General features: G+C 41.5%; 1 protein-coding gene across 1 annotated transcript in view; it reads right to left on the bottom strand.

Moving 5' to 3' along the window:
• The window catches only part of SLC35F1 (solute carrier family 35 member F1), a 374,430-nt gene extending 372,110 nt beyond the window's left edge, over window positions 1-2,320 (bottom strand). Inside the window, exon 1 of the mRNA XM_023650977.2 lies at window positions 1,649-2,320. Coding sequence (XP_023506745.1) covers window positions 1,649-1,821 — 173 coding nt within the window. The 5' untranslated portion in view covers window positions 1,822-2,320. The remainder of the gene's footprint in view (window positions 1-1,648) is intronic.
• Window positions 2,321-24,332: the final 22,012 nt, after the last annotated feature.

Raw genomic sequence — 24,332 nt, 5'->3', positions numbered from 1 at the left:
TGCTCCAAGCCACATGCCTAGTTAGTGGCAGAGGAATGATGACAACCCAGGTCCCCTCATTCCTACCTCAATGATCTTGTTATTCTGGACTCTAAGATTCATTATATATCAAGAAATAACCTGCACAGAATCAGTAATAACTTACAATCAAGCCAAGATAAATGAAATATTGCACCAGGTTTTTTTTCCAGTTTGATGAGGAAAATTAATAATTAACATATTCTGCTTTAAAATTTAAAGAACCAATGTCAAGGCATTTGGAATTCAAAAAACCGCAGGTATTCATAAAGAATAGGAACCCCACATAATATGTACTGAGCCAGCATCATCTTGATATATTCTGCTCACTATCTTTTAAAGGTAATATTTCAGAAGGTGTTATTCTAAGCTACAAATCAAAGCAAAGTAAAGGCTTGACTTTCTTTTACCAACTCATGTCTCACTTCGGAGTGAATTTCATCTTGTTTGATCATAAATGCAAACAGACAGAAGTACCCACAAGTAAGCTAATATACATGTCAAGTCTTCTTCACAAGGGACTCGAATGGTTTGAGATTTGACATAACTAAATTAAACCACTCTCCTAAATGAGATTTTTTCAAGCTTCTATTTGTGTATATATTTTGTGCTTCCTCGAGAGCTTTAAGCTTTAAGCGATGTGAATTCCTTGGGGAGTCTCAGTTACCCCAATACAGTGCCACACAGAAACCTGTATGAACAGAGTGACCTTACGAGTTACCCCTACAGATGCATTGAAAAGCACGCACGCACCCAAATAAAAACACACAAAACCAATTTTCTATGCTATTTTTGTGTCAACTCTTCAATCATTTCAAGTTCCTGAAGTTAAGACCCCTTCACATTGCATTCTAGTCAGGGGTGCGGGGGGCAGGATGGGGGCGGCGGGCATCTTCACGTCAACCTGAGTTCTCTTCCTGGAACGCCTCGCCCTTGATCCATCCACTGCGCAGATTCCAGCACTGGAGGCGTTCGCCTCCTCTGGCTTTAGCCCGCTCGGGAATAACCGGGCGCCCCTTCCTGCAACATTTTTGCACTTTGCGTGGGTCTGGTCCAGGCCTCTAGCCTCCCTTCCCTGCTCCCAGCCGGGAAGAGTCGGAGTGGCGACTGGAGCGTCAGGCAGGAAAAGTGGGTCCCCCGCCCGCCCACGGGGGCGGTCGCCGCGACCCTATCCCCCGGCGAGGGGTCGGCGACAGGCGGGCGGGGCAGACGACAGCGGGAGGCCGGAGACTTGCACGCCGTCGCCGCAGCCCGGCGCCTTCCCGCCTCCGCCCCGCCACCCTCGGGTCCCCCCGGCCCCTGAGCGCCAAGCTGGGGTACGAGTGGGAAAGGGAAGTGAGCACCATGCGTGTGCGAGAGTGGGCGTGCGGACCCACGGCAGCCAGGCAGGCGACCCCGCCTCTCCCCGAACTCCCGCCTCGGACCAGCCGGCACCCGGGCGCTCCAGGGCTCCCAGCTCTGGGACAAAGCTGCGCGGCCTCTCCGCCAGCGCGGGGCGCCTGGTCGCCCGGAGTCCTCAGTCTCCCCCGGCCGCGACTCCGTCCCAAAGGGCCTCCGGGCCGCCGAGGGGACGGAGGGGAGCCCGGGCCGGTCGCCCGCAGCCCCTGCCCCACGCCCCCGCCGCGCTCACCTGTTCAGCACTTTGCGGATCCTCTGGCGCACGCCAGCCCGGGAGGAGGCGGACAGGCTGCCGCCGCCGCCGCTGCCCTCGGCCGGCAGGTTCTCGATGGTGGTCACCACATGGTTCGGCGGGGCTGGCGGCGGCGGCTGCAGCTGTTGCTGCGGCGGCTCGGGGGGGATCATCGCGGCGGAGGCGGCGGCGCGGCGGCGATCAGAACGCAGCCGGGCGCATCGCGCGCCGGCTCGGGGCCCGGGAACGCGCAGAGGAGCCGGCCGGGCGGCCGCGGCCCGGGGAAGCAGCGCTGCCTGCGAGGCGGCGAGGCGGGGAGGCACCCGCGGCTACGGCCGCCGCCGCCCAGCCCGCCGCTCACTCCGCTCCCGTCCCGGTGCGCGCAGCCTCGCGCCGCCGCCGCCTGCCCCGGCTCTTCTCGAGCCGCGTCCCCAAGTCCTGGCACGCCCCGCGAAGTGGCCGCCAAGGGTGTCGCGCGGGGGCGCGGAGCTGCCGGGCGGCTCAGAAGACCCCCACGGCGAGAGGGGATGGGGGTTCGGGCTTCGCTTCTCTCCAGTGCCCAGGTCTTCTCTGGGCTAGCGGCGGCGGTGGTGTTGGCGCCGCCTCCGCCGGTCCCCCGCGCGCTGGGAGAGCTGCCGTCTGTGTCTCTCGGAGTGAGAGACCGAGAGTGAGCCGGAGCGCCGGGCGGGGGCGCCGCGGCGGCGAAGGGGGGCCAGGGCGGGGGACCCGCGCGCTCTGCTCTCGCCAGAGGGCGCTCCGGAGGTGCCTCACTGCCCGCGACCCTCCTCTCCCCCGGCCACCGGAGGCTCATCGGCTGCGTTGTGCTGATTGTTTTGTTTTATTTACTTATTTATGTTTCGTTGGGGGCTGGGGACAGTTCCTCGCTCTTAAGTTGGCGGGAACTCCCCGTTCCTGCCGAGACGCCGCGGAATCTAGCACCACCATCCCGGGATAGCGACAGGACGCTGAGACAGGGGTTGGCTCCCGGATTAAAAACCCAAACTCCAGCATCCTAAATATTACACCTACACTCACCACAATGGGGCTGGAGGAAATTGGAGGAGAAACAACTTCCTACAAAGAATTCATCCTGGGAACTGGAAAAAGCGTGTCAGACCAACCCAACGCCTCTGTTTTGTAGCGCTGTGAAAGGAACATAGGCAGATTTGAGTTCCCCTTGTGCCTCTGAAACTTATTAGCAGCGAGATCCTAAGCAATTTACCTAAATTCTGACGCACATTCTCCTCGGTGCAACGGGGCTACCGGTGTCTTTCTCCCCGTGGTGTTGTAAGAGTTAAATGAGGTAAACCACCCAGCAGGGGGCCCTGACGGCTCCTTTAGCGATGCTATGACCAGAGAGCTCCGCTACTGAAGGGGAAAACCCCCGTGCATCTGGCACAGAAATCTTAGACCTGAACAAGACCGTACCGCTACCAAAGGAAACTGATTCTTGTCCCAGGCCTCTCTTATACCTATTGGTCCAGATCCCAGTTAATAATTGACTCTAAAGAGACAGACATTTTTCACATTCTCCTTTGTCTAGATTGCCTAGATAGGGATCCTACTGTGAACAATGATACGTATTTTTTAAAAATTTTCCATTTCACTGCAGTACGTGGAATTATTTGCGCTGAATATGTTTGATAGATAAGTATGCTTACAGAAAGTTATGCTAATACCACCACTGAATCCAAATGCAGTGGAAACCAGCAAATAAAAAATACTGCTGATAGGATTTGCCACAGAGAATGGGGTTGAGGACAAAGTAATATTCAACAAAGGAATGGACTATGTCTGATTGATAGAGGAGAAAGAGAGAGGGGAGGATAAAAAGAAAATAAGATTCATTGGTTAAGAAGTTCCCATCCCTTTAACAACATTGGGAGCCCTTTTTTTAACCATCAAAAATCTGAGAAAATAGCTATCCAAAAAAAACTCTCCAATGTATATTTCAATTTATGTAAAACCCGGTTACCACCTGAAATATCCCTGAGGTCTTTTTCTACAAAAATTCATCCAAATTAGAACATTTTCCTTTTTATAATTAACACGCTGTCTCATTCTTTCTCAACAGCCTTTCCTTCCAGAGTTTTCCACCTGAGATTTGCACAGGACACTCTGAAGAATTTTTACAAACATGACCAAGGCATTAAAATTCTAATAGTTCACAATGAGTTTGCCCTTGGGGAACCCACCAAATGCAGGAGATGGGAATAACATGCACTTCCCCTGAACCTGGCAGCAAATCATGGTAGAATCTCTCTATTCAAACAACGTCTACGGTAATTTCAGGTGCCTGCCTTGAATGACCGGTTGCTTCAGTGCCCTCTTCCTTCACATTTGGCTTGCTTTGCTTTGACTGTTTTTGGCACATCACGATTTGATGCTGTGTCTGCACTTCAATGTCTGCATTTGCATCTGGTCATTCTCTAGAGGGACTACTGAATCCAAATGATCTAAATCTCCACTGAGTCAGCAAGGGAGAAAACCAAGATGGGAGAGGCACAAGAGGTGAGACGTAAAATTTCAATCCTCCTCTTAAGAAAAGACCTAGAAGCAGTCTCTGGCCTTACATCTTTATTCTTCCTTATTGTAAAGGGGACATAGCATCAGATCCCTCTTACCCTCCAAGTCTGTGCTCCGTGCTCATCTCCTAAAAAGTAGCTAAATGGCATTTGAGAGATAGAGAAACAGGTGTTAAAACTGCAAGTGTCATGGCAGTGTGTCTGACATGGAATTAAACAGAAAAATGTGGGGAAGGCCTATTTCTCTTCTTTCGGCTGCCTCCTTGGCCTCAAAATCTGTCCTCCATCAGCTCTGAATAAAAGGAAAAAGGATGAAGGCAATAGGTTGGGGATCTGTATGTGGTTTTTTAGTGGTGACATGTGGATTCCAGGGTCCCACTACTGCTCAGTTTACCTCTCCCTGACCAGTCGTGCTTAGTGGCACAACACTATTGAAAATTTCCGTTCCACTCTTACCATTACATCATCTGAGTGTCACTTAAGACACGTGCTAGTTCTGTTGAATTGCTTTAGGAAGCAGAAGTCGGCTCTCAGCTATGCCTTCTTTAATGTTGCTCCTTTTGAAGCTGTTTCAACTCATCTAGGGAAGAGTGGAGTGTGGCCTGTGTTTCAGACCTCAGAGTCAACAGGCATTTTGACTAACCTGTTTAGCATAGACTGCACCTGTGTGTTGTATTGGATGAAAGCTTCAAATTCATGCTCCAAAAGTGGCTGATGATCCTCCCCAAATTGCTGAAGAGTTGCCTAGAATTGCTTGTGCTGCTGCAAATGCCCAGTGGCCCATAAGCTGTCCCTGTGCATTCTCTTACTCTTTTTCTTTCTCTCCTAAGTCTGGTGGAATCTACTCAACACCCATTACTAAAGGCATGGCATCTAGAATGATAGCGCTTCAGAGTTTTGATTTGCATAATTGAACTCAGGCAGGAGAGAAGGAAGCAAAGCCGATGGGAAATTTGTGGAGAGGGGCAAGGGAAAAGGAGTAGAATGGGTAGGTGTTTAAATTTATATTCGAGAAATGAACAAAATAACTGGGAGATCAAATAATTGGCAGAACTTGAGTGAGCCCCTCTCATCAATAAGGACAATCTGTAGATAGTATTAGTGGGTATGAAAAATATACAGAAAGCAGGGAAATAAACAATAGGTTTCAAAGACTGTTCGCACATTTTACACCCCTTTTCTGTTTATTTATGTAATTTTTGTGTTTTCTGTTTTAGAAACTTATTCCTTTGGGGGAAGCTCAGAATACTGTTTGCGGGTTTGTAATTGACCTTTCCTGATAGGAGACCTGGAGGGCTAGAGAAGGAGCTTAGTGTCGTTAGTTGTGAATACAGGCTCATTTTCCAGGGTCAGACTACATTTTTGATAGGTTAAAAATTCCTAAGTATTGTTTGCCAAGTGTTCCATTTCCAAAAGCATAGAATAGGCTGCGATGGTGACCTCTTGAGTCTCTGTCAACAGAAATCTTGCCATATTCATGAGGGCACTGATCCAGTAGTATAGTTTCCTCTAAATGGGTCATGATTGTTTTAATATCCCAAGATATTAGCCAAAAAAATCTGCAAATTATTTCTGTCTTAGCCAGTTTGGGCTGCTATAACAAAATACCATATGGCTTGAACAATAAACATTTATTTCTCACAGTTCTGGAGGCTGGGAGGTTCCAGATCAAAGTCCCAGAAGATTTGGTGTCTGGTGAGACCCTTCTTGCTGGTTTGCAAACGGCAACCTTCTTTCTGTATCCTCACATGGCAGAAAGAGAGAGATCCTCTCTCTTGTGTCTCTCCCGATAAGGGCAGTAATCCCATTCATGAGGGCTCCATCCTCCTTACCTAATTACCTCCCAAAGACTCAGCTCCAAATAACATCACATTGGGGATCAGGGCTTCACCATATGAATAGGAAGAGGGGAACAAAAGCGTTCAGTTCACAGTAATACTCCAGAAACTCTCACTATTTTAACTATGTTAAGTTATCAGTTATCTGTGAATAGGGGAGCAAAACTTTCATGTAAACCTCAGTTATCATTTTTAGTTGATGACTTCAGTATCCTCTCCCTCTAAACATTTTAACCTACAAAAATATTGATGCAAAATTTTGGGTAAAATTGTAGTGACTCTTGTGTGGAATTTTTACACTGATATGTCAGTGGCTAAGTAGGTAGCATGTTACAGTAGAAACTGGAGCCAAAGAAATCTTAGTCCCAATTCCAGCTCTATTGATGATCTGGGTTAATTTTAGGCAATGTTTTAAAGCTTTCTGAGCATCAGTTTTCTAATCAATAAAAGTGAGGACAATAATAAAGAACTTTCAGGATACATGAGACTAGCAATAATGTAGACGAAGAATCTGGCAGGAAAGGTGTTTTTAAAAAAGAAATTGCTCTGGACAGGACATGATGAAGTGGATGGTATTAGAATTAACTTTTCCCCATGAACAATTCTAAAAGCTGGATAAAATGTTAGATAGTAGCCAGTGTAAGGCTGTGATATTTAGGGAAAAGAAACACATAAATGAAGCACATTAAATGAGTCCCATGTTCATCCCAGCTTTTACCCTGAGGACATTTTCCAAAGCACAGTGCAAGGAAATAGTGCCAATCAGAGAGTGGTAGTCTCACCGGCTAGAAGAGAAGAGATCAGAGTTTAGAGCTGCGAAGGCCACTAGGATTTGGTGGTCAGGGTTCCAGAAAGGAAGGACCTGGGAGAAGGAGCCTTAAAAACTCTGTGTGAAAATTCCACTCAGAGCCAATTCATGAGCTGTGCAGGGTGAGACTCCAGGAGGTCCAGCAAAGAAAACTGCTGGGAAGCTGGGGAGTTGAAGAGAGATTTAAGAGGCAGCACAGAGCTGAGAGGGATAGAGGTTGGTATTTAGGTCCAGTGATGGTAGTGAGTATTTGGTGAATCCCCAGACTTTTGATTGAGACTGCAAAAAAGGCCATACCCTAGGTATAAGGACCATGTCATAGTAGTAAGAGCCACACCCTAGAACTAAGGACAAAACAATAAGCCTTCTCTAAAAGAGCCTGAAGCCAAATCTCCACATGATCAAGGTGACGATTGCTTTCCCGATTAAAGCTTAATGCTCTTTTGAGAAAGATGCCATAAAAACCTCTGTAGCCCATGTCCACAACATCCAGCAATTAACCAAAAATTACTACGCATGCAGAGAAGAAGAAGAAAAAAAAACATGACTAATAATCTATAGCAGGGTTAGAAATGTTTTCTGTAAGAGGTTAGGTAATAAATATTCTAGGTTTTGTACCTACAGTCTCTATTGCAACTACTCTGCTGTTGCAGTGTGAATGCAGCCATAGCCAATAGATAAATAAATGAGTGTGCTGTGTGTCAATAGAATTTTATTTATAGATAGACACTGAAATTTGAATTTCATATAATTTTCACATGTCAAGAAATATTCTTCTTCTTCTTTTGATTTTTTTTGACAAGATAAAAATGTAAAAACTATTCTAGGCTTGGAGGCTAAACAAAGACAGACCAATATCCATATAAAAATAGATGCAAAAATCCTCAACAAAATATTAGCAAACCAATTCCAACAGCATATAAAAAGGATTATATACTGTAACCAAGTGGGATTTATCCTCGGAATGCAAGGTTTGCTCAACATCTGGAAATCGATTAACGTAATACACCATATTAATAGAATAAAGAACAAAACCTTCATGGGCATTTGACAAAATCCAACATCCATGCATGATAAAATATTTCAAAAAACTTGTAAAAGAAGGCAATTTCCTGAATCTGAAATGGCATCTACAAAATAACTACAGTAAAAATTATATTTAATATTTAAAGATTGAATGCCTCCTAAGTTCAAGAATAAGCCAAGAATATCTGCTCTTGCCCTTCTACTCAACATTGCACTGGAGGATCTAGCCAGTTCAATCAGCAAGAAAAATAAATAAAAAGCATCAGGTAGGAAAGGAAAAAGTAAACCTATCTTTATATTCACAGATGGCACTATCCTATATGTAGAATATCCTAAGGAATCTACGGAAGAAAAAAAACCCCACGTTTTTAGAACTAATGTTCAAATACAGCAAAGTTGCAGGGTATAAAGTCAATATACAAAAACCAATTGTATTTCTCTATACTAGCTAGGAACAATCTGAAGATGAAATTAAGAAATAATTGCATTTACAATAGTATCAAAAAGAATAAAATGCTTAAGAATAAATCTAACAAAAGTAGTGCAAGACGTATATATGGAAAACAATAAAAAAAGTTACTGAAATAATTTAAAGAAGATCTAATGAAATGGAAAGCCATCCCATGTTCATGAGTTGGAAGACATAATATTGTTAAGATGTCAGTACTCCTCCAATTAATCTACAGATTCAATACCATCCCTATAAAAATCCCTCCAGACATTTTTACAAAAACTGACAAGATGATCCTAAAATTTATTTGGAAGTGCAAAATACCTTGGATTGCAAAACAATTTTGAAAAAGAAGAACAAAGTTGGAGGACTTTCACTCCCCACTTTCAAAACTTACTATTAAACTACAGTGCAATACTGGCTTAAGGATAGATGTATAGATCAACGGAACAAAACCGTAAGTCCAGAAATAAGTGCTTATATTTATGGTCAATTGAGTGATTTGCCAAGAAAACTCATTGGGGAAAAGACAGTCTTTTCAACAAGTGGAGCTGTGATAATTGGATATCTACATGCAAAAAGATGAACTTAGACTTTACTTCACACCATACACAAAAATTAACTCAGAGTGGATGACATATTTAAATGTAAGATCCAAAACAAAAAAAACTTACATGAACACATAGGATAAAATCTTTGAGACTTAGGGTTAGGGAAAGCTTTCTCTGACATGGCACTAAAAGCATGGTCCATAAACAAAGAAACAAAAACTGAAGTAAACCTCAACAAAATTCAAAACTTTTGTGCTTCAAGAGACATCATTAAGAAAACAGAAATATAAGCAACAGATTAGGAGGGAAATATTAGCAAAACACATATCTGACAAAGGATATATACTCAAAGAATTCTTACAACTCGATAAGAGAAGTAAGCAATCCAATCAAAAATGGACAACAAATTTGAATAGACATTTCACCAAAGAAGACATATGAATGGCTAACAAGCATATAAAAAGATGCTTAATGTCATCAGTCACTAGGAAAATGCACATTGAAACCACAAATAGGTATTCCACATAAGAGAACAGAGAAATGGGAGGAAATCTCAATGAAATAGTTCAATCATTTCTCAGAACAGAAAAATATGAGTTAACAGTCTTAAAGGACCAAGCACAATAGATTAAAATACACTACACCAAGTGCATTGCCGTAAAAGGCCAATAATTTGGGGACAAAAAATATTCTTTAAGCTTCCAGGGAGGAAAAAGAGAAACCAGAATGGTTTTGATCTTCTTAATAGCAACAATGGAAATTAGAAGACAGTGGAGCAGTCTTCAGAATTCTAAAGGCAAATTATTTTCATTCTAGTATTTTATACCCAGTTGAATTGTCAATCTACTATGAGTGTAGGTAAAGATATTTTCAGACATGTAAGGTCTCAGAATATTTACCTCCCAGGTACCTTTTATCAGGCAGCTACTTGTTGATGTGTTCCATCAAAACTAGAGAGTAAATGAAGAAAGAGAAATCGGAACAGGAAGATCCAACACAGGAGAGAAACAAAGGGAATAGGTGGGATGGTGATGGGAGATCTCAAAACTTCAGGTGTCAGGTATGCACAAGTCATAGAGGACAAATAGTCCACACTGGAAAATGCCAGAAGACTCTGGGAGAATTATCTTCAAGGAGATGAAATTGATAAAACAAAACAAAAAATCTGATGCTTCTTAAGCCCTTGATAGTAAATTTAGACAACTGGACTGGAATTCGCAATTGAATTTAACAAGTGAAAAAGAATATTTAAGAAAATGGTAATTATTAACTCCAGTGGTACCTGAGAGTTGTTCAGGCAGGGAATGAAAAGTAATCATAGACCACTAACTGTCTAAGCTTTGAATGGTATTTGCTGAGTGATAACAATGCAGACACTGAATTTTATCTAAATAAATGTATAACTATATTTGATTGATGAGAGGATGAAATGATGCATATGTATTTGGGGACAAGAAAAAAGAAAGCAAAATCGATAGCTTCACTTGTGAGAAATCAATAAAAGAATCAATTAAGAGAGTGGAAAGTGATTACCTGTGGTGAAGGGGAAAATGGTGGATAAGCAGGAGAAGTGCTAGTGTTTTGCTTAACAAACATTGTAGAATCAACTCTTTAAACCATGTGCAGGTATAAATTTGACAAAAATAAACAGTTTTTTTCAAAAGAGAAAGGAAAATACATAAGTCTAACCCTAACACATTTTTTTTTCTCCTTTGAGTTTTTGGTATCGTCAAGGAAGTTTCCTGAGCAGGTTGCAGCTAAGGGGGAAAAGTAGGGGTCACTATCAAGAGCTCCAAGTTTCTTATTTAAGCTAACAAATAATTGTTCCAGTAAATCTACAAGCAGATTCACTAATTTGCTAATTATGCATCCATTCTCTAGAGATGTTTATCCTTTCCTCATTGATAACCCTTCATCTTCCCAACAGATGAATTCAGCCACAATTCAACACTTTCTTTCTTTTAAGTTAACATAAAATGTTAGAACTTTAATAAAAAATGAGACATCATTTTCTAGTTATCGTTTGGCAGCAAAGTGGGGAAGGTAGGAAGATAGGAAACATGGTTTTTTTCACTTTATAAATCAAAGGTTAAACATGGTTGAGTTTATTCATTCAACTGGGTGTAGCAGATTTTTCTTTTCCCATTAGGGTTGTACAAGTCATAGGTTCTTTAAAGTCAGTGGGGATAAAGTATCTCATATTGGATATCTTTCAACATTGAATTGTCAAATGAAAAGGCAAATAGTCTACCTCCAATCCAGTAACAATTTCTCTTCTGTTTCTAAATTCTTTTTACTTTTAAAGTATTTCTACTTATGCTTCCAAAAAATATACAAATTTGTTATATTTTTGTTTACCTGAAACCCCAACTGAGCTCCTAATTTTGTACATAATTCCAATTTCTTCTTTTGTGACTCATACTTGAACATGCCATATTCTCTACTTTTTAATAAACTTCATAGAAGCCAAAAATCTTACTGCAGGGTGATCTTTCCCATGGCAAAATCAGTTAGAGCTGAATTTTGCAAGGTCATAAGATCCTATGAGCATTAGTTATTTGCGTATTGATCCAGTCCTAAAATAATGTCTTGTCACCCAGCACTGATGTTTATACAATTCAGAAACAGCAACAACAAATAGCATCAATTTTTTGTTTGGAGCCAATATAAAGGCCACAGATTTCTGCTGAGATCTCAAAATATGAATATTGTCTAGCCTTTGAAGCCAGCTAGCACGCCCGCATCATACTGTCTTGACAGCAACTAATTCTACTGCATTAGTTAAGACATATCCAACTGCTAGTAGCTGAAAACGCTGACTCAAATTGGCTCACACAATAGGAAATGTATTGCCTTGTATAGTGAGAAGTGTCCAGGGGTTGGGCAGGAGCCAGAATTAATTATTACAGTGTCTCAAACATATCATCATAGACCTAGATTCTCGGTATCATATCCAAATAAACCAACAACCAGAAGAAGAAAGGAGCCATGGCTTCCTTTCCAGAAACCCATGAGGAGACCTCTCATATGTCACTGGCCATGATTGGGTCCTAGACTATTGAGGCAAGGGGAATAACATTACTATGATTGGCTAAGACTAAACATCTGGGATTAAAGGTCATTTAGGAGTCAACCACAAAAGCCTCTAACTTTATCTCCCAGACTTTTTCTCCTGCTATTCTACTCTTTGACCTCTCAATCAACCTTTCTCAGTTTGTTCTCTAAGAAGAAACTCAATTCTATCATTCTTCCTCAGTTTCTTGGAAACTTTACTCATATCATCAACTTTCTGTTCCCCCTCCTATATATAAAACTTCCTTGTCCTGTAACTATTCAAACATACTCAAGTCTCTCCAATCTTAAAAAAGATACCTTTTCTAGATCCCATATCACCCTCCCTTTTCTCATCATTCCCACAAAGCCAATCTGCTGAACCTGCTAATTCATTATCTGTTTTCTCATTTCTCTCGCACTCTTCAGTCAACCTGGCTGCTGTGCAGTGACTTCACATCACACTTTCACTGAGATTATTAATGATCTCCATGTTGTCAAACAGAACACAGTTTTTGGTCCTCATCTTAGCCTTTGACAATATTAACTAATCCTTTATTCAGAAAACAAATTTTCCTAGTGAATCCTATCATGGCCCACGTGCTTCTGGTTTTCCTCTAACGTTGTGGCTCCTTCTTGGTCTCTTATATCCAGTCATCAAATGTCAGAATTCCTCAAGTCTGTCTCTAGACCCCTTCCTTGTTAGTCTGTACTCCCTAGACAAGATCACCATGCCCATAATTTTAATTATCATCTATATGTCCATGGCTGCCTAAGAGAGAGACTTTCCTTATCCCTTCGCAACAAAACCACCATGAGCTGCAGGCAAGGACAGGTCCCCAATTGCCCCATATCTTTTAAGTGAATACTGTAACTTCATCTATGAGACTAATCCCATCATGTCTCTCACATCTATGATTATTTCTTACCTTCAAAACCCCAAGCTTCCTAAGTCATCATCCATCACCCAGACACAATGATAGCAATATATCCTTTAATGTGACTTAAGCTTCCACCTTTCCAAATCCTTAACTTTTTCTCTATGCCTTCTAGAACTCATGATATGTTATCAGAAAACTATTCTTTTCGTCCTCAGCATATTCACTTTTTTCCCTAATTGAAATCTGGATATCCCCTGATGATTCCACTTTCCCTGCAGCGCTTTCAAGTGGATATTGGTTTTTCTCTTATACCCACTTACCAATGGTCCCAAAAGTAGGATGAGAAACCTCTTGCTTCCTATTGCTGCTTTGACAACATTTCTCCTCCCACTTCTTTAAAAAACTACATCTCCTTTGAAATTCAGAACTTCACACTTGACAACTTCCTACCCCATTATTATTGCTGTCATCTAATGACCTGCTGACAATTCCCCTCATTGATTGATCATTTTAGTGAGCGACTCCCTATTTCTCATTCTACTTATTCCCATCACTACTTTGATTTCAGCATTCAAATAAATGATCCACCAAATACCTTGATACCTCTGTTCCTTTGTTCCCATGATTTTTCCTTCAATCCCATGGTTCTTATCATCACAAAAACCTGAGTGTCTTCTGAAATACGTATATCAAAATATCCTATTCTCTGACCATCACTGCCACCATCTCCACCACCTCTTCTTTCACACTCATCTTTCATGCTACGTGCCTCCTACTTCACAGAGAAAATAGAAGTCATTGAGAACTCCCTCAGTTTCCCACAACCAAACCTACAAATTTACCTCTTTTATTCCTTCTCACCTTTCATAATGGAAGCAGTATCCTTCTTCCTTCCTCAGGCTGCTCTCTTCACCTATGCTCTGGATCCTGTGTCCTCTTGCCTTCTCAAAGATCTTGATCAAGCAAGTACCCCTGCCTCTCCTGTAATTTTGACTTCTCCCCTCTACTTCTTCTTATCATAACCATTTAGACATGTTCAAATCTCTCCCTTCCAAAAAACCCAACATACCTTTCTCTGAGTTTGTGTCAGAGGAATACCTTCTAATTAAAGGAATTTTCTCTCCTTTACAGTGAAACTTCCTGAAGATGTTATCCACATCTGCTGTCTCCTTTTCTTAAACTCACACCTACTCACCAATCCTATACAGCCAGGTTTGTACCAACACTGCTCCCACTCACCACTCCATAGAAATAGCTTTTCCCAAAGTTATTGAGGACCTCTTAGTTGCTAAATCCTGTAGACATTTCTCAGTCCTTATTTTGTTGACTCTTTTATACATACAATGTATAAATCATAACACAGCTGACCCCCTTGAAACTTTCTTCCTTTGGTTTCTGTACTCTTGGTTTTCTTTCTCTGTCTGTTCCTTCTCTATTTCTTTTGCAAGAACTTTTTTCTCTGCATGTCCCTTAAATGTGTTCCTTGAGGCTCTGTCCTAAATTCTTCTCTTTTGCTCCACAACGTCTCCTTAGGCAATCTCATTTATTCCTGTGGCTTAAATTATCATTTATATACTAATGACTTTAAAATCTACATGCAAGACAAAGTGTTTTTCCAGTGCTTCTGACTAGTATAGATGACTGCCTACTGAACATCTCCATTTATTTATCCCGTAAGCATCTCAAACCCAAAATGCTAAATCTGAATTCAGTATCTTTCTCTTAAAATAACTCTTCCTCTGTCCACTAACCGAATGAATGGCACCATTTGCCTGTCACCTCCAACATCTCATCAAATACCTGAATGTATCCTGAGTCCATTCACACTCTTCATCTCCCACTGCCTCCTCCCTGCTACAGCCTCGTTCTCTTCAACGGGAAGAGGCCACAGCCCCTGAAGTGAGCTCTCTGACCCCACTCCCTCCCCTCTAATTCATACTCCATATTGAGGATACAGGGTACAAATATGACCACTTGACCAAAGCAACCATTTGACCGCTTTGCTTAAAACCCTTTGATAGTTCCCAATATTTCTCAAAAGTAAGTCCAAATTCTCTCCTTTCCTTATCACATCTTTTATTATCTGACTCCTATTTATCTTTCTATCTTCAAATGTTGCACTGTCATATTTTTTCCTCCTGCTACCCTGAATTGTTTTCATTTCCTTGAATGGGACACACTCTCACTTCTAGGATTTTTGCATAGTACCCTCTTCATGGCAACTTTCCTGCACTCCTCTCTCCCTAGCTGTTGCTTGTCTTTTAAGATAAAGCTTAGGAAACCTCCATATTCCTCCCTATCTATCACAGCATTTTGTGCTTCTCTGAATAGCTTCAACCCTGTAGACCATCATTTCAATCACTTTCTTAACTTACTCCTTAATCTCCTCTGCTTCTCAGTTCCCCATACCCAACAAGATCCCTGGCCTCAATCAATTCAACTCTTCGAATTCTCTGCCTTCCCTCAGGCTGCTATGAGCTTGGAAAAGACTCCTACAAAAAAGTCGCAGGACTTAGCCTCTCCTCAAATCCCTGTCTTGCCACCTTCCCCCTTCTCACTCTTCACTGAGAAAATGAATTTTATTAGGTGAAAATTTCCTCTTTGCTCTACAAACACCTTTCTTCAAATACATTTCTTTCTCCTTTTCTGCATTGGACCTGAGGTATCCCCTCTTCATTCCCCTGCAAGGCTAATTTCTCTATCGGTGCTTGAATTCCATCTCCACTAGGTTATCTCTCTAGCATATGAACATATTCAAATATCTCTCATCTTTAAAAGCAAAGCAAGTCAAAGCAAAACAAAATCAAGACCTCTCTCCACCCCATGTAGCCTTGTAAACACCTGAAAAGGAGAGCTTTGCATTCTGTCTATAATTCCCTTTTGCTCTGTTCACTCTTTAATTTGCTAAAATCTGGCTTCTGCCCCACCCCCCATGCCACTGAAACGACTTTCATTAAGGTCACCAAAAACTTCCATATCTCCTGCATTTTCCAAAGCCCATGACTTCTCTCTGTTTTTATTTCACCTGAACAGTCTGCAGCATTTGACCCTGTTGATCTTCCTCTCCTGAGTCTCTATTTTTTCTGCTTCTGGAAGAACACTTCTCTTGTTGCACCTACTTTTTGATTCTCCATCTCTTCTACAGACTTCCACATGCACCAGTTGTCTTTTTCTTTTCTTTCCTTTCTTTCTTTCTTGTTCTTCCATTCTTTTTTTTTTTTTTGATATTTTAACGTGAAATTTGAGAAATATACCATTTCTCTAAATAATTTCTATGAACACAAAATCTCTTTTCTTTATTTTTTTCGTGGCAAAATATACATAGCATAAAATTTACCATTTTAACCATTTTTAAGTGTATACTTCTGTGACATCAAGTACATTCACTTTGCTGTGCAACTGTCACCACCGTTTCCAGAACTTTCTCATCTTCCCAAACTGAAACTCTTTGCCCATTAAACAATAATTTCCCCATTCCCTCTCCACTCAGCCCCTGGCAGCCACCACTCTTCTTTCTGTCTCTATGAATTTGACTACTCTAGGTACCTCATATAAGAGGAATCATACAGTATTTGTTCTTCTGTGGCTGGCTCATTTCCCAATTGCCTCTTAACTGTTGGTTTTGCCCAGAGCCTCAGCCTTGGCTCCCTGCTTCTCTCATTCAATGCATGATCCCTGAGTGATCTCATCCACATATTGGTCTTCAATTGTCCCTTGCTACCATCAATGGCTCTCTAATCTCTATTTCTTTCTCGGAACTCTCAGACAATCCCCAGTCTCAACACTTGATGTCCCAGAGACACATCAGAAAAACTATGTCCCAAACCTCACCCACCTACGTCTTCCTCCTGCTGTGACACCTCGCTTCCTAAATAACATTATTCCTGACCCAGGTTCTCAAGCAGAACCCTGGGAGATTCCTACACTGTGCCTCCTCACTCACCCCAGTCACCAAGTCGTGTAGTGTTAGCACCTAAAAACCCTTCCTGCTCTTCCCCCAACCCATTATATCCCTAAGCCTTGTCCAGGCTCTTGTCCCATCTCAGTCTGGTCACTACAGTGGGCTCTGAATTGGGTTCCCTGCTCCATTGTACCCTCCACTCAGCAGCCAGAGTGCTCTGTCCAAAACATGGATCTATCCTTGTCCCTTCCCTGCTTTTAGCCCTTCAATGGCTCCACCAACAAACAGGATAATATTCAAGCCCCTTAGCTTCAGGAAGGTCCATTCATGCTCTGGCCATTTGCCATCTACTTTTAGCCTCATTTCCTTCCATTCCTCAGTGTGAACAGCCTTTGCATAGCCAACCAACACTCACTCTCCCTTCTGTGCAGGGTTGTTTCATGCCTCTGGGCCTTCCCACCTACTGCTCTCTCTGAATTATCTTCCCTCCTTTCCTAAATCAGCTGACACCTTCTTATTGTTCAAAAAACTACCTCAAGAGTCACCTCCTCCAGGAAGCCTTCTCTGACCCCATAGCCGGATTAGATGCCCTCATCAGTGCAATCACAGCCCTCTCTATGTGCACCAAATCAGCACCAACTTTTTTATGTTTTTCTCTGGAGACTGTAAGCTTCATGAGCTACCGAGCTTTGTCTCAGGCAACTTCTCTGCCAGCACTTAGTACGGTATCTGGCGTGTAATAAGTATTTGTCAAATGACTGACTGGCAATGAAGAAATGGACTTAGGAATTTGTCCCACAGTCTCAAAATCAGATACTGTTAAATAATATAGATGGAGTAAGGCCTTACCTGCTGGACCTCATTTAAAGCTGGAGGGAAAGAGCCAATATGAAAGGAAATACCTCTGGAACAAATATATTGCCTATCCAAGATAGAAAACACTTTAAGAAAAGGCCTAGAGCTTTCCAGAAGGTAATGTAGTTAACTTTTTATTCAAACAGAAATTGTTCCTATAAATTCTGCCTGTCTTGCATACTTTTATTGTCCTAGACATAAGTAAATGACCCCTTCACAGAAGGAGGTTTATAGAAAACTTGGTGTATTCAGATAGTCTCTGTATATATCTTATTATCTGACCTTGATAGCAGAGAGCTATGCAATGTTATGTTTGTAATGCAGCTAACCAGACTACATGAAAAGGAGAGTTAAGCAACTACTTGGCGAAGGAAATCAGCAGAGACAACATTCATAATTAAAACCAAAAAGATCTCTTTTTTTTCCCAGTAGAGTAATTTAACCTGCATTATTTGAATAAATTAAACTCTCAGTCTAAAAACTCTGTGGTAGCAGAGGTGTAAGTTCTTTAAAAAATCCTTTTGCTAGCCAGCCCTGATGGCCTAGTGGTTAAAGTTCAACGCTCATCACTTCGGCGGCTGGGGTTTGTTTCCCAGTCACGGAACCACACCATCCATCCATCTGTAGCCATGCTGTGGCAGCAGCTCACCTAGAAGAACTAGAAGGACTTACAACTAAGATATACAACCATGCACTGGGGCTTTGAGGAGGAAAAAAAAATCATTTTGTTTTAGCTTCAGAAAGCTTTGCAGTGTTTTCCTCATAGATTGAACATCCTTATTTGTTTCCTTTGGGCTAATACCAAATGTAACTTGCTGTTCTGAGCATTTACTAGCTCAGTGTGGCCAAAGGCTGCCTGCAAATATAATGAATATGAGAGGAAGAGGAAGTGGGTCCTGAAAATTGGCTTCATGTAATTAAGTTTAATTTAAAAACTGAGTGTGTCCCTTAACAAATATTTCTTAAAAATTTACTTCTTGTTAGCCACTGTGGTTGACCCTTTAGTACAAAGATGATTATGACAGTCTGTCTACTTTCAAGGAATTCTCAATTCCAGTGAGCGAAGCAGATCCGTGTGGAACCAATGAAACCATCAAATGGTAAGTGCTATCCTGGAAGAATGAATAACATATGACGAAGGTCAGAAGGTAGGCGCAATTTGTCTTAGGAAAGAGTCGAGGAAGAAGAGGTGGCCTGGATGGTTTCTCTGAGGATTTGATGTGGTCTTGATGGCTGTGTAGAATTTCACCCTGTGGAGAGCGAGTGGTCGAGAGCAGAGGGGCACTCCTGGCAGAAGCAACCAGATCAACAAAGGTCTGATGGAGAACAAGCACACAGCATGCTTGCAAGCCATGAGCCATGGGCTGAAGCTCAGAGAATGTGTGGGAAGCGGCATGGGCTGGAGCTCATACAGAAAGTTTATTTACCAACTGCATTTCCCAGAGTTCAGCCATTTGTTAAATAAATTAATAAGTTTTGCCATATCTCCGTACCACCTGTACCACTATTTACTTAATATTGTTTTAAATGACTCTCTTTCTGACATCTAGATGTCTACTTTAGCTTCCTGTTAAGCAATAACATCCATGAAATTACACATTTGAGGTGCTAATCAGATTTTTCCAATAGTCATTAAAATAAAAATAAGTAATAAAATTATGTAAATGCTTGGCACTGTACTGCCTAAAATTCTCTCATGCCACTAGGGGCACATGCTCCACACTTTGGGAAATACTGCTTTGCTTTAATAAGTAAGATAAAAAGAAAACAGCTTTTGCAGACTATTAGTTTTATTTTCCAAATATAAGGAGAAATAAGGAAAACAATGCTTCTATGAAAAGATGTCCAATAAAGCAGTTTTGAAATTCCTGCTAGAAGCAAGCAAGTAATGGTTGAAAAATGCTGAGAAACAAGTGATAAGAGAGAAAGTTAATTGAGTGAGGTGAGAGCAGGAAGGAATCACAGGATTGTACAAAGGAGAAAGCTCTGTTGAGACAAGAATTCAGTAGGGAGAACAGACTGATAAGTAACCTGAAATTGATTAGAGCCTTTATTGGCCAGACACTACAGCTGTGCTGTGCAATATGGTAGCCACTAGCTATATGTGGCTATATTTAACAAAGTAAAATAAAATTAATTAAAATTAACAATTTTAATAAGTTAAAATTAATTTAATTTAATTAAATTTCAATTCCTCAGTCACACTAGCCACATTTCAAATGCTCAGTAGCCACGTGTGGCTAGTGGTTACCGTACTGCACAGAGCTGATAAAGGACATATCCATGAGTGCAGGAAATTCTATTGGACTGTGCTGTACTAGACAAATACCAAATGATTTGCTGAGACTTAGCATTGTCAAACTACAGGGCCTCAAGGAGAAGACTCCTAAAATTAAAATTAAGCTGAAAATACAGAACTAGATACGTTTCCCTCACCAGGGCAATTAGAGGACAAGGCCTCAATTGGTAGGGGAAACATTGCTTTCCATAATCAGGAATAAGGCTACTGTCCTGATAGGAGCTTTTGATGCCTAACTTGAGCATGATTAGCAACATAAAATGCTAAGTAATCAGAGAAATTCAAAATTGCCTTATGCTTTTGCTCAAGTTCCCTGGGATAGCTTCTTCAGAATAAAAATAACGAAAAAAGAAGAAAAGTTATGGCTCTAAGTTAAAGTTCCAGCTCTTGAAGTCTATACTTCTAGAACTTTGGGTCTCTATAGAATGCCAACCACATCCTTGGCCCAAGCTATCTCCCCAGGAGACAGACATCCTACCTTTTATCATACTTTAAGAACTTCTCCCATATGTACACATCTGATTTTTTCTTTTCAGCTCCCAGAATGGAATTTTATGTAGTTATTGTTTTAGTTATTGTGACCATGTAATCACTTCTTCTGAGCCTGAATTTTTCTGTCAGTAAAAATGGAATAATAATGTCTGCAGTAAAAATTAAATTAAATTAAATTAAATAAGTAATTAGTTGAAAGAGTAAGTAAATTAAAGAAAATGCCAATAAATACATGTAATACACAAAGTCACTCCATTCACACGGTGGTTTTCTAACGGCTCGAAGGGTTCAGTATCCCAATCTGAGCCTGCCACTTGGCACATGACAACCTCAGCCTTAATGATAATTAATTAACCAACAGCCATCAAGCGTTCCCTCCCTGAAGGACACAGTGTATAAGTGGTCTGTAAATGTATAAGGCTTTGTATGAAGTACACTGCTTACAAAGTATAGTTCATTCAAAGAACTTAAATCTAAACGAATTAGAAGAACGTTAAGAGTAGTCTTCAGTGAGGAAAATGAACATTGTGGCTGCCATCAATAAGGCTCCAGACAAACTGAAAGTCATGCCAAGACTACCAACACCATTGGAAACAGCAGTGAAGGGAGGGCCTCAAGTCAAGAGGCTTATTTTGACAAATTACCACTGAGTCTTTTAATATCTTCTTGATGACTGGAAGGATTTGTAATGGAGGCAGGGAGACCAGAGTTCCAAAGCCGGCAATGGTGAAAGCTCAAAGCTTGAAACCATGCCTCCAAATTAGAGAATCACATTATTGAAACATGAAGTGTATGAATGCAAGTACTAGCTTGATTCATACATGAGTGTATATGTGATATTTGAATAAAGGCCCTTAAAAATACTTGAAATATAACTTGTATGTAAATAATCATTAGGCCTTTTAGTTTAAGTTCAAACATGATCTCTCCAAACTTCCACTAAAATATTTGTAAAGAACTCAAAAAGGATGTACACATTTCCGAGGCTGCGACCTAAAAATGATAACTCAGTTGATCCGCAGAATTTGAGAGGAATTTCCTCTAAGTGTACATCAGATGAAGCTAACCACACAGCGAAGCTGTATGATACTCACATGATAATAGGGAGCGAGACAACTTTACTGCTCCCCACTGTTTAATCACTGGGTCAGAAAAACATCAATCAGAAAACTGGGCAACTTGCCATGTGAGCGATGCTTCTGGAGCAGCCAGAGTCCCTCCTCCATCTCCCCCTCTCTCAGCATCTCTACTGCCACACAGAGATGGCTACACCCAGAAAGGGCACGAAGAGGGAAGAGGGGTATATGCGTAGGCTTGTTCCTCATAGTCTTTAGGTGAGGGTGTCAGGAAGAGCTGATGACAGCATTTCTGGGGACTGAAGTTCTTGTGTATGTTGTTTACTCAGAGTGGTGGAAAGCGGGGTTAGGAGAAGATCTCATTTCAGTTCAACAGAGCTGCACTAAAGAAAGTCTGCTAAACATCTGAAGTGGGGTTGTGAATCAAGTGTTATCCAACTGGCTTTCTGAGAAGTGCCCTTGGGCAGGGTTGAGGCCAGGGTAACTGGTAAGTTGTCTCTTGGCAAATACTGGGTTTGGATTGAATTCTCCTTCTCAGAAGATAAGAATTAAAAAAAAAAAAGCAATTCAATTCTATATCAGTCAGGATTATTAACTTCAAGTGACGGAAACCAAATCTAATTATCTTAAGCAAAAAAAAAAAAATACTTCAAGAATAGAAAGGGAGGTTTTTTTACTCATTCATTCATTTCTTCATTCGAGGTCTTGATTAAACCCCTACTGGTGTGAAAGACTGTGACATATCCATCAGTTATAACATGTATGTATGTGGTGTGCGTGTGCATGTGAATTTCTAGATAGATTTGCCCAGACTTCAGAAAATGTACTGCTCAGGAGGGTGAAGGATCCTGGGGCAAGATAATTCTGTAGGGATGGCACAAAGTTTCTGAAAGGTGGATTTCCACAGCAGAGATGAAAAGAAGAGAGTGTTCTAAAGAAGCATCTCAGACTTAAGCAAGGTTAGCCAGATTGCAAACTTGAGTGTTTTTTCCCCTTGAACTACAGAGAAAGTCATATTTAGTGTAAAGTTTTAAACATTTTCCTGTTTACAAGGTCATTCTCTTTGGTTATGCCAAAATCTCAGTAGAATCAGATAAAAAAGATGGTGGAATTGTGGAGAGCACAGAAGCACAGCGAAGTTGGGCCCCATGTTGGTTCCCATGGACAGGGAGAAATATTCTCTGAAAGGGATTGCATCCAGGAATGTCAGAAGGTGACTAGAAGCAAGATGACTTGTGGCCCACAGTGGAATTGGGAGCAACAGGGGCTGCTTATGATACAGTCACAACTGTCAGATGGGGACCTAGGTAGGACTTAAGACAACACTCTTCCTTCCTCAACATACACTAGCCTCAGGGGTTTTCACCAGGGGCACTTTTGGCATTTTGATGGGACAATTCTTCCTTTTATAAGGCTGTTTTCTTCTCTGCAGGGGGTTCAGCATCCCTCCTACTGCCCACTAAACAATGGTAACTGGGCATCAATCTATTTCAAATACCTCACACCCAGTCACCACCTCCTTCACAAAAGAGTTCTGCAAAATCTACATTCTTCCCTGTGGGGTTTCACCAGTATCAGAGTCTGATCATCTTGTCAAAGAGTCAAGCCCCTTCCCTTGCCACCATTGTTTACTTGTCAAAAGCACCTAGAAAACATAGATAAGCCAAAGACAAATCGCCTAGCTAAACGACAGTGGGAGGACCACTTCAGACAGAGCAGTCAAGTTAAGTGTGGAGGAAGCCACTACCACTAAAGAGAAGGCAGTCGGCACCCCATTTGGGGAGGGCAATGGTAATTGCTAATGTGTCACTATTTTAAACATAATTAGGGTATTTTTTAAGAGGGAAGAGTCGAATCTTTTCAAATGGATTTTTTTCAAGTTCTAAATGCCTGTTGGTCGACAAGATAAAAGAGCATAATCAGGTGTTGGTTCCATTGCCTCATGAGGTCATTAAGGAGCTGTGTTTGGGGACGTTCAGCAGGATTGGTTAGTGTGGCCACGTTTAGTGAAGGGGGAGTGGGGAGGATGAAAAGAGCTTTATTTTTTTCTCCAATTAATTTTTTAACTGTTTCATCTTATTTAATACCACACACACACACACACACACACACACACCCTACATCCTTTTCTCCCTGTCAGGAGCAGAAAATTCTGCTTTTAGAACTTTCAGAAAGAGATACGTAAAAGAGAGAGGTAGACCTTTAATGTTACAGAACCACCACTCTATTATGTGATGCTAGTTTTCTTTTTCTTTGGAAATAGTAATGAAAAATGTTCCCACTGTCCTCTTGAACAGGCTTTTTGTTCAGGAAGCACAATTGGGAATTATGGGATAAACCAAAGTTCAGACAGTTACCTCTTTCCTCAGAGAAAACACACGTGTGTGGGAAAACCAAAAGAAGGCAAAGGGGGAAAAAGAACAGCAAAAATACTTTTCTCCTTTCTTTTAAAGAGCAAGACAGCTTGCATCTGCAGAAAGACAATAAAGCAGGTGCCTGGTCGAGGCCCTGGGTGGAGTGTGTACACTGCTAGGTGCCCCAAGATGCTGCCGACTCGGCATTAACTCATGGACCACACATGGACACATTGATGGGGAAACATCCGGGAAAGTGGTCTGTTCACAACAGTAGCTGCTGGGGGTATGGCTGCTTTTTTCTAATAAACTGCTGTAAAAGTTTCTGAAAGCAGGAGAGAGAGAATCAAAATGGAATAGAGTGTACTGTTAGAACAGAGAGCGGTTGTACAGTAGCATAAGAGTTTAATCTTTCCAGTAGAGACGTAAACATAAAGAACTGATAAATTCCTGCATATGAAAGCTGAGACAAAGGCCTTCTCTTTTCAGTATTAAGCCCATGGCCCTGAACTGCCTCAGTCCCAAAGTAAAGGAATAATCTGGGATTCCATGAGAATAATAATCATGGGAATCCAT

This window comes from Equus caballus, chromosome 10 (genome assembly GCF_041296265.1).
Source record: "Equus caballus isolate H_3958 breed thoroughbred chromosome 10, TB-T2T, whole genome shotgun sequence".
Taxonomy (NCBI): domain Eukaryota; kingdom Metazoa; phylum Chordata; class Mammalia; order Perissodactyla; family Equidae; genus Equus; species Equus caballus.
The sequence above is the reverse complement of the archived record's forward strand: the minus strand, read 5'-3'. Positions and strand labels throughout refer to the sequence as shown.